The 14809-nt window shown below is 42.3% G+C and overlaps 1 protein-coding gene across 5 annotated transcripts in view; it reads right to left on the bottom strand.

Moving 5' to 3' along the window:
- Positions 1-1043: 1043 nt before the first annotated feature.
- Positions 1044-14809, bottom strand: part of LOC138959186 (uncharacterized) — a 238685-nt gene continuing 224919 nt past the window's right edge. For all 5 annotated transcript variants that reach the window (XM_070330571.1, XM_070330570.1, XM_070330574.1 and 2 more), the window contains 10 exons: positions 14319-14474; positions 12685-12855; positions 11765-11929; positions 10330-10491; positions 9739-9906; positions 8771-8887; positions 8294-8404; positions 6529-6643; positions 5909-6111; positions 1044-3829 (listed from right to left, as the gene is read on the bottom strand). In XM_070330571.1, coding sequence (XP_070186672.1) covers positions 3801-3829; positions 5909-6111; positions 6529-6643; positions 8294-8404; positions 8771-8887; positions 9739-9906; positions 10330-10491; positions 11765-11929; positions 12685-12855; positions 14319-14474 — 1397 coding nt within the window. In that variant the 3' untranslated portion in view covers positions 1044-3800. The remainder of the gene's footprint in view (positions 3830-5908; positions 6112-6528; positions 6644-8293; positions 8405-8770; positions 8888-9738; positions 9907-10329; positions 10492-11764; positions 11930-12684; positions 12856-14318; positions 14475-14809) is intronic.

Here is a 14809-nt window from a genome sequence, read left to right as displayed (position 1 = left end):
AGTAAGCATAGGTGACACGGTGCAAGAGTGCGAGACACTAGATCTAGATCTGTCTGTCTGTAGCCTACTTACGGGGACACGACTGCCAGATGGCCAGATCAACACTGCGCTTTCAACAGCGCTTCCTCGCGCAGACACTGGAAACACGCTGTGCAGATTAACCTGCAGGAAATCTTCTTTGGTATCTTCTTTATCTATTTTTCTGGAGCTACGAAACCGAACAATGTGAAATCGTCTTCTCCGAATCGGCGAACTGCAGCTCGGTGATAACTGTATCTATACCACAATCCTTCACGCGATCTGACCTAACCTTGACCCCTGACCTGGTCTACATACCACACAAGACACAAACCAGTCAGCTGTTTTTACCCCCCCAAAACCCCCCACCACCCGTTTTCTTTGGATACACACTTTAACTACATATGTGCCGACAAAATGTTGATCATTGCTTCAATACTTTGAAGCTGTTGCTTGAATAATAACCAGGTAAAATTAGTATTTCGGTGTTCAGTCAAATGTTAAAGTTTCTACCACAGACATACATACATACATACGCACACACGCACGCACGCACAGACAGACAAAAGTTAGCATCGCATAGGCTACACTTACGTGAGCCCAAAATGTTTTGTTTTTAAAAGACAGAAAAGATGCATTTTATAATTTTTATTTCATTCAAAAAATTTGCATAGAAAATATATATGAAAACATTTCTTATGATACAAACAATATCTCAGGCAATGCATATATTTCGGTTATAATTAAAAAAAATCTACACATGCTACCATCAGAGACTGTAGAGTACACAGAGACGCTTCATTCGGCGCTGAAAATTGAAACAGGAAGCCCTGTGGCGCCACCACGCGGAAACATGTAAAAACCTACTTTCCCTTTCCACAGCAGTAGCGATATCGTGCAGCACAACCATGGCCGCACCAAAAAGAAAACACATTGGGGCATGGTCTTTGGCCATCAATTGCTCAAACTCACATGCCAAAGGCTTCAGGATGTTCAAATTTCCTGAGGAAGAGAGCAAGTGAGGATTGTTTTTTTTCTCTCGTTAAATGTCGGAAAATCAGTAAAAAGTGTAGCGTCGAACTGCGTGTATCAGTCTACCAGAACAGAGAAAACACACACTGTACACAAGCTCAACAATGTGATTGCGCAGTTGTTTAATTAACATCAGGCTTAATTTTGTTTTGAAGGACAACTGAACAATTGATTCTATTCTTCGTCCAAGCGCAAAAGTCGAAAACTTCTCAAACTAGAATACTTGTGACGATGCTGTTCATAGTGTCATCCAGTCGGTCCGTACCTCGTTAATTCATCTCAATTCATGTGTGTGTGTGTGTGTGTGTGTGTGTGTATGTGTGTGTGTGTGTGTGTGTATGTGTGCGTGCGTGCGTGCGTGTGTGCGTGCGTGCGTGTGTGTGTGTGTGTGTGTGTGTGTGTGTGTGTGTAACTGACTCAAAGAGAGAGAGAGAGAGAGACTGAGAGGGAGAGAGAGAGAGAGAGAGTGAGAGAGAGAAAGAAAGAGGGAGAGAGAGAGAGAGAGAGAGAGAGAGAGAGAGAGAGAGAGAGAGAGAGAGAGAGAGACAATGACAATGACAATGACAAATCTTTATTTTTCGAGGGTGACAAGAATAAGCATAGATATGCTTTTTTGCATCTGGCCCTCGCCCTAAAGAGGGACTAAACTATTTTACTATAACTATGACTAGGAAGAAAAGAGAGAGAGAGAGAGAGAGAGAGAGAGAGAGAGAGAGAGAGAGAGAGAGAGAGAGAGAGAGAGCTTTCTGAACAAGAAAGAAGCAACCGATAAGAAATAAGACAATCATCGATCGATCAAGATTCTTTAATTAAAGTCAGCTAGGTCACAATAATGTTGTTTAAGTTGCTGTATTTTACAGTTTTCCTTACATGATAATTTCTTAGCACCGTGCAATTGACTACCCATTTCACTTTAGAGGTGCTGGGACGACGCCAAGTTGACTATAAATGCCTTAGTTACCGATTTGACCGGGAACTATTTCGTTAACGATTTATTCCTGACATATTTTCTCAGGCTTAAGTGACCATGTATACAGTATGTATTTGTATTTGACTAAAACACACAAAAATAACGACGGTTAGTTCGTGAAAAGACACTGACTTGAATCATGTTTGCATAACTACAGCGATGCAGCGGGTATTGCCTAAGTAAATTTGATTTAATTTTAATCTACACCATTTTCTGCGGTGTTTTTATGGTCATTTAAAAAGGATGTTCACAAACAAACATATTTTTTCGTTCAGTTACTTTTTGCAGCACTGTCAGCCGGACAGAACAGACAGTATGTTAATATAAACGTGATATAAACACAGCTGACAGCAGCCGCTATACGCGAACTTCCTTGTGCGGCAGGGAGTGGCTCTTTCCCGCGCGCTGGCTGGCCGGTCTCACTTTCACACCGCAGCGCAAAGAAGGATGAAGCGTCTCTGTATACTCTATAGTCTCTGCTACCATCCATTCAAACAATGCCGTACAAGTATGCAGCTACATTCATAACTATTGTCCACTAAATAAAAAATGTCAAGCCATTCGCACTTTAAAGAACAGAATTTAAATATGTTTGCTATTTATGTAATTTGATATTTGAACAACCAACAAAAGCAATTCTGAGACTTGTGCAGGTCAAATACGTAATGAACACTCAGTTAACATTGTCCATGTCTGATTATATATGTATACATAAAGAATACAACATGAAAACGCAATCAGATTTTCTATTTAAGTTTTTGTTTATACATTTGTGTTGCCTACTGCTAGTTACAACACTCTGTTAATGTTTTAGCTGATCCTTTCCTAACATTTGAAGTTTGAGTTCAAGTTGTGTTGAACAGTTGCAATTCTTTCTCTTTCGCATCAAATAGCAAATCAACATAAATAGACAAAAGTGTCCTTCAAAGCAAACCAAACAAGTATAATTGTCATCGTGCATGCAATGCTGACACCTTATGCTGCCATCAAGGTAATCATCCGGCAGCAAATCCCACTGTGATCTTAACAGTTCCATAAACTATCTACAAAAAGCCATTCTTCAAATCTAAGTTTAGTTTCATGTTTTGCAACAGGAATTTCAGCACAGAAAAAAATGTACACTGTGATCTTAACAGTTTCATAAACTATCTAGAAAAAGACATTCTGCAAATTTAAGTTTTTGGTTTCATGTTTTGCAACAGGAATTTCTGCACAGAAAAAAAAAGAACTGGTATATATGTACAAAGCAAACAAACATGGAAACAAATATTCAATAAAAAGGCCTGTGTATTCCACAATATAATCTCAGTCAAGGTGAACTGTCCTTTTCTTTGCCCACTCAATTTAAAGAAGAAAAATTTTTTTCATACACCTGATGTGACGAAGCTTCCAAATTTTGAGCCCTGAATTAGTGGTTTGTCACATTTTGTTTCACAAATCTGTTGCCTCCAAATCACTTAATACCAGAGTGAAAAAAAACGACTGCACAGCTGAAAATGTGCATTTATAACAACAATACCATTTCTCCTTAGTTTGTTATTGCATCCCATTTCATATGGCAGCTAAATGAGCACTTATGGCAGTCTGGAGACTTGGGACACAGCAGGCAAGGAAAATGTGCGTAAGAAATGTACATCAAAGCATCAATTGTACACGGAATGCTACAAAACCACGCATTCACGAAAACAACTCAGATCTACTAGTGTGGTAAGTTTGTATGCAACATGTAAAGTGATTATGAAAAAAATGATTTCTGTGAAGGCACTTGAGCATTGGAATGCTAAACTTTGTACACAGCTGGATCTCCATCTGAAATACACAAAGAAGCACACAGAAAATTAGATGACTGATATTTCAGAAAAATTCAATAATTTTTCTTTATAGGAGGGAAAAACACACACATAAAAAGACATGCATCTCTCTGAAAAAAATCACAAATGTGACCCTCCACCATGAAATGAGTCGCATGTCACCTCACGCGGTTCTGCGCTAGGCTTAAAATAAGTCCGGGGGGTGTCTAGTAACAGTGTGAGGGTCACCATAGTCACAGGCTTATAACTCGAAAAGTGTTCACTCTTTTCTAAAATGGTTTTCTATCCTTAGCGGATTATGACTTTATTCAGTTATTCTGCAGAAAAGACAAATGCTGGAGAAAAACCGTTCTTTTCTGCAGCATTTCTGCATAATGTCATCTTTTGCCGAAGCAGCGTTTTTTTCTGCAGCAAAACATTTTACTGCAGTAAAATTGAAATCAAGAATGCTGCAGTAAAACGGTGCTGTTGTTTTACTGCAGAAAACCTGTTTACATTTTTTCTGTAGCATTTTGTACTGGCTCTTGGCGGATTATGACATTATTCAGTTATTCTGGAGAAAAACCGAAATGCTGGAGAAAAACTGTCTTTTCTGCAGCATTTCTGCATAATGTCATCTTTCGCCGAAGCAACGTTTTTTACTGCAGTAAAACAGTTTTTCTGAAGCATAATGTTTACTTGGTTTTCTGCAGCATTATTGCGATTAACTTTTTCTTCAGAATAGTCTGTGACAGTTTTTCTGGAGAAAAACGAACGACCTTGTAAAGTAGCGTTTGTATTCGTCGCCCCCTGGGATAGTATAATAGTTTGTTCCGAGCTCGCGTAAGAAGATTACGTCACGGTCGAAAGTCTTTGACGTCAATTAATGCATCATGACGTCATGCCTCCTTGTAGTCTTTCTCTCTCGCATGGTGTGTGTGTTCATTTTGTGCACATGTGTTAGTGTTACTGTGTGTGTGTGTGTGTGTGTGTGTGTGTGTGTGTGTGTGTGCGCGTGTGCATGAGTCTGTACTCGTGTGTGTGTGTGTCGTGTGTGCGTGCGTGCGTGCGTGTGTGTGTAAGAAAGAGAGAGGGAGAGAGTGTGTGTGTGTATGCATGAGTTTGTGTGTATGTTTTTGTGTGTATGAGTGTGTATACATGTGTGTTTGTTTGTAAAGGTGTGTGTGTCCGTTATGTCTGTCTATGTGCGTATGAGTGTGTGTTTTGTATGTATGAGATCTGTGTGAGTTACTGTGTGTGTGTGTGTGTGTGTGTGTGTGTGTGTGTGTCAGCCTGTGTGTGTGTGCGTGCATGCATGCGTGTGTGGGTGTGTGTATGTGTGTGCGTGCATGCATGCGTGTGTGGGTGTGTGTATGTGTGTGTGTGTCTGTAAGAAAGAGAGAGAGAGAAGGAGAGTGGTGCAAAGGAAGTCAGACAGACCACGGACCTCTATGCACTGGAGAGGTCAGTGGACAGACAAAATACATTCGTGTCACGCACAACTATTGGTAATTCTGGATGAGTCCATCTCTCGACAGAGGGGGGCTTGTGTGCTCCAACATTATAATGAGCCAGTACAAAATGCTGCAGAAAAAGTGTAAACAGGTTTTCTGCAGTAAAACAACAGCACCGTTTTACTGCAGCATTCTTGATTTCAATTTTACTGCAGTAAAAGTGTTTTACTGCAGAAAAAAACGTTGCTCTCGCGAAAGATGACATTATGAATAAATGCTGCAGAAACAAACAGTTTTTCTCCAGCATTTCTGTTTTTCTGCAGAATAACTGAATAAAGTCATAATCCGCTAAGGATAGTTTTCACCACTGGATAGAGAATAAAAAAACTCTTTAAGAAAATGTAAAAATATGAAAATCATGAAAAGGTGACATGCGACTCATTCCGTGGTGGAGGGTCACAAATGTGAATAAATAATATGACAGAAGTGCAAACTTTTGATGAAAATGGGATACTTTGTAGTGGTAAAAGATCAATTCTGTAAATGCTAAGGTCCACACTCTTCTCTTTCTGTCTGCCTGACCACCTGACCTTCCCCCTCTCTCTTTCTATCTGCTTACAATCTTTTAAAGTAAATTCACTTACCGCTGACAGTGTATGTTGGGTTTTCATACAATTCCTGAGCCTGTGCTGGCAGCATCATTCTAGGCCCTGCATTGAAGGGTGGGGTCTTGGTGCCATAACCTCCCCCAAAGTCGTCATAACCTCGAGTGGACATGCGAGTGGCTATGCTCGCCCTCTCATCTGATGTTTCATTGGCGAAAGGCACCTTGTTGCGCTGTCGTTTCCTGAAGTGACATCAATCATGTCATTAAAGTGCAAATATAATTCTCAAATGATGCACCACAGAGTTGAGCAATTTAAACGGTATTAGGTAAGAAGCTTTGCCAGCATGAAAAGGTTGCGCGTTTTCCAGCTATATAAGATTTAGTTAGGAAAATTGCAAGGGCATTGACTGTGACAATGAACAGTGAACACAAGCGAATGCCCTGTGTACTGATGTACATTAACTGACACAACTTTATTCCAGTCAACAGTACCATATTTTACTGTAAAATCGTATAAATTGTTCAAGAAGAACATGTTATCAAGACATGTTTACAAGTGCCTGTCTTGCACTGCAGCGTAATGTTCTCACCTACACTGAGCACAGTTTCTGCTACATGTAACAAACCAAACATGTAACAGTGTGAATGAAAGCTTACCTAGCCATGATGCAGCAACAGACAATCAGAAGGATGAGGAAGAGAAGGAAAGCCAAGGTGGTAACCACAGCCACAATGATGATGTCTTTCTCACCAAGACCTGCCTTCTGCGGATCTGGACAAAGTCAACAGTTTATGTACCTTCACCACAACTGGAGCAGTTAACAAATGTGAAACTCTTTTACTTCATCCATTACTTAAATATTGTGAGACATCACAAGGGTTGGGGCATGAAGCGGTTCACAGAGAGAGAGAGAGAGAGAGAGAGAGAGAGAGAGAGAGAGAGAGAGAGAGAGAGAGAGAGAGAGAGAGAGAGAGAGAGAGACACACACACACAAACATTTGTGTCTGGGGGGGGGGGGGGGGGGGGTCAGGACAAGGAAACGTGCAGAGACAAAGAAAACAAAATCAGGACTTTTACTTAAAACAGCAAAACAGGTGTACCCATGGAGATAGACATAGTCAGAAGTGAACTGAAAACTTTCTGGCGAGGATCGAAGTGTGTACATAGGAATGTAGGGTAGAGGGGAAAGAGAGTCAAGTGCAAATAAGATGAAAATAGAGAGGCATAAATACCAGAGACAGAGACAGATAGAGAGACTGACAGACAGATATATAGAGAAAAAGATAAAGAGGCAAATAACAGAGAGGGGGGGGGGGGAGACCCCAACAAATTGGGGGGGGGGGGGGGGAGCTTGCCCAGTCGGTAGAGGCGCTGGCTTTAAAACCGGTTGTTACTATCAGCGTGGGTTCAACCCCCAAGTTCGGCGCGGGAAGTGTGTCCCAGAGTCAACTTTGTGCAGACTCTCCTCGGTGTCCGAACACCCCCGTGTGCACGCATACACATGCGCACGATAAAGATCCCAGGGTCACAGCGAAAGCCTCAGGCCTTGGAAACACGAATACATGCATGCAAAAATATGAAGCCCGGGTGTCCGTTCTGCCAACAGCCAAAAAAGTAACCATTTCAGCACTGACCCAAGACGACCCAACCAGGTCCCTAGCCCATTTCAGGTCTCCTCTAGCAGCCGGCAGCCAGCTGTCTACATCCCCCCCCCCCCCCCCCCCCCCCCCCCCCGCATTTTTATTTGTTATTTTCATACAAAGCCGGGATTTCCCGTGTAACATGCCCCTAATGGCTTTGCCGTGAGGGCGTAAAACTTTCATTTTCTCTCTCATGGGGGGGGGGGGGGGAGAGATAATAGACAGAGAGCCAGAAAAAAGAGAGGGGGGGGGGGGATTAAAGAGATACATATCTAACAAGGGAGATGTAGAGCCAAAGAAGAGAGGGGGGGGGGGGGGAGGGAGAGAGATATAGAAAGAGAGGGAGACAGAGAGCCAGAAGAAGGAGAGGGGGATTAGAGAGATACAGAGAGCCAAAGACGAGTAAGAGAGAGAGAGTTTGTTTGTTTGTTTGTTTGCTTAACGCCCAGCCGACCACGAAGGGCCATATCAGGGCGGTGCTGCTTTGACATATAACGTGCGCCACACACAAGACAGAAGTCGCAGCACAGGCTCACCCAGTCACATTATTCTGACACCGGACCAACCCGTCCTAGCACTAACCCCATAATGCCAGACGCCAGGCGGAACAGCCACTAGATTGCCAATTTTAAAGTCTTTGGTATGACCTGGCCGGGGTTCGAACCCACGACCTCCCGATCACGGGGCGGACGCCTTACCACTAGGCCAACCGTGCCGGTAGAGAGAGAGAGAGAGATCAAGAGACAGAGAACATCAGTTGATTGGTGGTGCTGTATTATACCTGATCTAAGTTCACATTTATCGCCATCATAGTTTTCCTTGCAGATACACTTCTTTGTCTCCCTGTCACATCCTGCACCATTCTGACAGTAACCAACAACGTCACATATGTCTGCAACAACAACAAAAGCCACCAACAAATATACTCACAGTCTTTCCATTCAATCAAATTAAGTTGCATATCGTAGACTGAGTAAGCCATTGTAATTACTGTTATCACTGCAAGTATGGTAACACTGAAGCATTCTTACCTGCCAAATAGAATATCAAGATAAGTGCTTAACAAAAACCCCAAACTTTTTGTTACCCCGTTCTCCACTTACTACCATGCACATTTTCTGCATCGTAAGACCAGTTCACACGTAGCATCTACTAAACAAGACTGAGTTTGTTTTATACAGAAAGGATGGTGCTACAGTTTAAGCATCACAAATCCAATGTGATTTAACTAAATGTAATTTGATGTAACATTACTGACGTTGGCAAGCTTGATCTTTGTCGATGTAACCGCTGTTACAGACACATGTGACACCGGTGGTGGTACTGGCACAGCTGGCGTTCTCATCGCACGTGTTTGCTGTTGTCTGACACCGGTCTGTACACACACAGAAACAAAGTACAGTGGAACCCCCCTTTCAAGACCCAATATGTGACCCTCCACCACGAAATGAGTCGCATGTCACCTCGCGCGGTTCTGCACTAGGCTTGATATAAGTCCAGGGAGTGCCTGGTAACAGTGTGTGGGTCACCTTAGTCACAGGCTTATAGCTCTTTTCTAAAACGGTTTTCACCACTGAATAGAGCATAAAAATCTCGTTATGAAAATGTAAAAATATGAAAATCATGCAAAGGTGACATGCGACTCATTCCGTGGTGGAGGGTCACATATGTGAGAAAACCAGGTCTTACAAAGGAAGGGGTCTTAAAATGGGGGTACATGTACACAGGTTCTCAACAGAAATTCTTAAAAAACAAGGTCTTAAATCTTAAATGGAGGGTTCTACTGTAAATAAAAGCAGGATCTGAGGCTGCAATAATTCCACAACCTCTTTCTTTATAATTTTGATGTGACTGATGCTTGAAAAGGCAACAAAATCATTTGACTTTATACAAATTTAAATCAAAATCCGTGGCAAACAAAAAGAGTCATACTTTCAAGATGCGAAAGAGGTTATACAAAACTTAAATGTTTAGTTTTTGTCAGTGAGCCCTCTTTCAGTTCTCACACTCAAGCTAAACACACAATAATATGCATACACTCACGCACACACACGCACGCACACACATTCATACACACACACACACACACACACACACACACACACACACACACACACACACAATGACAAAATGAATTAAACTCAGCCTGTACTAACAGAGGCCTATCTTGACATTGCCCTGCAGCAGCACAGAAACATACACTCAACAAAGTGCAAATCAACTGACCAATGCATTTGGAAGCCATGTCCGCCCCAGGTTGGCTTGTCTGTGTACGGTCAGGACAGGGTTTACAATTAAACTGTCCCTCCAGGTCCTGGTAGGAGTTCTGAGGGCACATCTCACACCTCTGCTGCTGGGCGTTATTGTTGAAATAGTTGCCCTTGCCACACGTAGCTGCACACAGACACAACACACACACACACACACACACAACACACACACACACACATGTACACACACACAGAGTTTATACTCCTGTTGTGGAAAAACAAAACAGTAAAAACAAACACTCAGCACTCGCTAAAAATCTTTAAATCTTCTACATGTTTACATTGGAGAAGCCCACACCAAAAGAACATAGTAATTAAATTACATGTTTATAGTTGTGTCACACAGAAGAAACCCAAATTAAGAATACAGAACTAGGAATAGGATTTTGCTTTTTACTTTTATCTTCTTGGTTTATTCTCCCTCTCATTATAATTTGTACGAGAACTGACATGCCCTGCCTTTCCTCAAAGACCTGATTGTTGTCATCGACAGGTCAACATACTCACAATGCTTGGTTTTACAGAACCTCTTCTAAATGATACTCACACACACTACATTCCTGTCGTGAGACAGCGCCTCTGCCGGGTGTGGTAAGGCCTGTTGCACACGGCTGGCACTCCCAGCTGTCTGTTTTGTTCCTGTACGTTCCCTTGATGCAGTCGTTGCAGGTGTTGTCTGGACCAAGCTGCTGACCCGCTGGACAGTCATCTGGATAGACAGGAAACATACTGACTCACAATGAATCCATGAAATACAATTCCTGTATTTTCTCCTAGCCCTGTCTGTCTTCTTCAGTCCATATATAATGACAGTTCTCTCAGTGACACAGAAAATCTTGTACTATATGGAGAGATCACAGTCTCGTAATCCCATTCCTATTATCTTGGAAAAGATAGCATTTTGCAACACATGGAAAGCTTATTAAAGATGAAATTCCCTATCAAAAAGACAAAGCTAACAATGCTTATATATGTTCTTTAAAATTTCTTTGAATATGTCACAATGATGAGGAAACTTGCTGAAGATAGTTGAGTAAGTACCTGCAACAAAAAGACTCCCTTCTGACCAACAAGAGTGTCCCTACATTGCAGGTGGCCTAGCTTTCATGACAGGTATATTTTGGTCATGATAATAAACAAAGGGACTACAGATGGAAGCCTTTATTGGGAGGGGTCCTCTCATCAGAGGAGCTTCAAATCACAGGTACCACTATAGTACAAATTAACATTTGCCACTCATGTGATATTGACAAGCATGAGCTTTAAAACCTTGTCTGTGTCTTGTTTTTTGTTTGGTTACTACTTACTTCCTGTATGTCGTATTTGTTTTGTTTGTTTGTTTGTTTGCTTAACGCCCAGCCGACCACGAAGGGCCATATCAGGGCGGTGCTGCTTTGTCATATAACGTGCGCCACACACAAGACAGAAGTCGCAGCACAGGCTTCATGTCTCACCCAGTCACATTATTCTGACACCGGACCAACCAGTCCTAGCACTAACCCCATAATGCCAGACGCCAGGCGGAGCAGCCACTGGATTGCCAATTTTAAAGTCTTAGGTATGACCCGGCCGGGGTTCGAACCCACGACCTCCCGCTCACGGGGCGGACGCCTTACCTGTATGTCCTTTACACTTTTGCCATGAAGATGAAAAGCAAGAGCAAACTACTGTTGTTGCCACAATTTGTTTCATTGATTTAACTGAAAATGCTCCAAATCAGTTAATGGTTAAAAACAAACTTCAGAACCTTTCAAGATTACTGAAGAAAAGAGGTACCAGGAGAGGACTCAGAAATCTTTGGCCATTACCAAACCTTGCAAAAGAGACATCCCCCCCCCCCCCCACACACACACACAAATCAAATATCTCAAATGCTAAATAAGATAAGATAAGATAACATAAGAAAACTTAAATGTCCATTTTCATTTTACACGAACATGGACATTTTTCTTTTGGCACCAAATGAGAGGAAGCATGCTTACATTGACACTCAGAACGGTTTGACGTGCCGGTGTATCTGGTGGTCAGGCCCACATTACAGTCTTGACATGTAGTCTGCCACTTCTGGTTCTGCCACTGGCCGCGTGGACAGTCCCGGCACACGTTGTCCGCCATGTCACGATACTGACCCATCACTGTGCAGTTACCTGAGGAGAGGTGAAAAGAGCACAGACTATACTAGAACTGGTAACACAAAATACCTTTGTACCAGAGCGAAAAGCCAGAAATAAAAAGCTAAAAACCATAAAATTCTTCTCTTTTCCCTACCACCATCAGGGAAGGCAACCAGAATGATATGTATATATACACACATTACTAGAACCTCCCCTGAAAGCAGTGTATGGCTGCCTAAATGGCGATGTAAAAACGGTCGTACACGTGAAAACCCACTCGTGCAACAACAAAAAGTTGAGTGTACCTGGCAGTTTCAGCCCATGAATGCAGAAGACGAAAAAGTATTCCTGGAACCTGAACGTCCCTTAACATTCTGAGCTACAAAACATGTATACACAGAGAAGGCCCCCGAGTTGGATTGAACTGATGGAACAGAAGAGAAGTTGAACTGACAAGCATTATGTATGTGTGACAGGGAGACTACCGTCGCCCTTCACAGCAGACTCTGCAGAGTTGTTCGCCTTAGAAGTTGCGAGCTATTTATAGCTCGCAAGGCAACACCTGTGGATTGTAGAGTTCTGTTTGTGATGGGGTCTGGCGGCTTTTGTCTCTCTGTATGTTCATGGATTCCTGTGCGAATGCATAACAGTTTTTATAGGGCTTAGAAATAAGCTCTAAAATTCTCAATCCTGTTTGATTGGACTTCGCCTCCAAAGGTGATTGTGGTGTTTCGGCACTCGGTTACATTTGCATGCATCCAAAGCAAGGACAATGAACAACAACTTACGGATATTGCAGGCATCGGCAGACGTAGTTCCTGTTCCGGATGTGATGAAATCTATGTCGCAGAGTGTGCACAAGTAGAGATTTGGGTCACGGTCATCGTTATAGTAACCTACGGGGCATGGCTTGCAGGTCTGAGTGGCGTTGTCATACTCCTGGCCGGGTGGGCAGTCACCTGGAGATGAGAGTTACCAAATAAAAGTACCCGTCTTTCATAGTGTCATCATCACACAATCTTACAGTACTTCTGGTCTGTATACCTGCCTGACTTTGACAATCATGAACAGTGTCACGATCATTTGTCTTTAACAGAAGGTCTACAACACCAAATGTAAAACTGGTATCATAAAGATCAGAATATTATGTCACCATTTTTTTTTGTAATACATGTCTTACACTGTGCTGAATATCCTTGCAAATATGAACATGTTGTATTCAACAAAAAAAGAGACAAATGGACAGGACAAAATATTGAAAATTCGAAGCCTTACGAATCCTTGCGAATGTCTTATGAACCCTTGTAAGTGCTTGCGAATTTCTACTGATCATTGCGAATGCATACAAATTCGTAAAAGAATTTCTTACGGATGTATTAAGAACGTTGCGAGTGGCCTTGCAAGTGCTTGCAAACATTTGACGAATAAAGCGATCATGCAATTTGCATTGTTCGTAATACTGATCTTACACTGTAATTCATAATGATCGGGACATGGTCGCAAGACATTCGTAAATGTTCTTAACCATTCGTCACCATTCGTATCTTGTTGCGAATATTAGCAACATGCTCCTAATATTCGCAAGGAAGGCATATTCTTCACTTTTTCGCAACGTACTCGTAAGTATTTACAAGCCATTCGTAATCATCGTAAAGGTATTTGTAGCGCTCGCAAGGCATTCGCAACGATCGGTGCACATTTGCAAGCACTCGCAACCATTAGTAAGACATTCGCAAGGATTCGTAAGGCTTCGAATGGTCAATATTTTTCCTGTAGATTCATCACATTTTTTTGCCGAATACAACCTGTTCATATTCGCAAGGATATTCAGCACAGTGTTAGACAGGCAAAACGATGGCTTACGAATGCCTTGCGAGCGTTACAAATACATTGTGATGATTACGAATGTTCGCAAGGATCTTCGGCACAGTGTAAGACAGGCATAACGAATGGTTGCGAGTGCCTTGCGAGCGTTACAAATACATGGGCTTGCGAATACTTACGAGTACGTTGCGAAAAAGTTAAGAATATGACTTCCTTGCGAATATTAGGAACAAGAGAGGAATGGTGGCGAATGGTTAAAAACATTTACGAATGTCTTGCGACCATGTCTCGATCATTGCGAATAATTGGAAAACTCTATTCGCAAGGGAAATTTGGCACAGTGTAAGAGTAGCATAACAATACGAAACAGCTTTGTACCACAGGAAAAAGCCAAAAATGAAAAGTTTAAAAAAACCCAGAAAATCTGAAAAAAGTCTAAACTAGGGGAGTGGGGGGTAGGAGGGGGGCGTCTTTAACTAGGGGGTATTAAAAGGGGGTGTTCCAATGTAGTACACTTCAGGACACTTTAGCAGGCTTTAATGTGCCAATTGGCTCTGCTGATAATTGTTCTGCAGGGATGGCAAAATGTCAAGCTTACGGATACAGAGGTCTTGACTGTCAGCGCCCCGCCTATACGTGGTGAAACCGCTGCTGCACTGGAGACACTGCTCCTGCCACTTCATGGGTTGGTACTGCCCAAAGGGACACGCCACACAGCTGTCTTCACTGGCGTATGATCCAGGTTCACAGGCTCCTGTTGACAAGAGTTGTCAACAATGCTTGATCAGAGATGGCAATAGAACAACCCATTTTTATATTAATAATAAATCACTGTTTTATAGCGGAAGTCCCGATTCACAGCTCAAAGCGCTTTACAATTCCAATAAACACCCCACACACACACACACAATATATATTGATTCTCCAGTAGGCTGTCTGTGAAGAGTTCTTTCTAGATCTAATTCTTACCCCCTCCTCTTCCATTACCTCTAGTGTGCTCCCTGCTTTCAAAATTCCACGTAGGAATGTAGGCGGCGGAGACACACACAGAGTAAAGGATGATCTCCCTTGCTCATGACGTAATTTCTA

The sequence above is a fragment of the Littorina saxatilis genome, linkage group LG2 (assembly GCF_037325665.1).
Source record: "Littorina saxatilis isolate snail1 linkage group LG2, US_GU_Lsax_2.0, whole genome shotgun sequence".
NCBI classification, from domain to species: domain Eukaryota; kingdom Metazoa; phylum Mollusca; class Gastropoda; order Littorinimorpha; family Littorinidae; genus Littorina; species Littorina saxatilis.
Note: the sequence above shows the minus strand (reverse complement) of the source record. Positions and strands in the feature narration are given on the sequence as shown.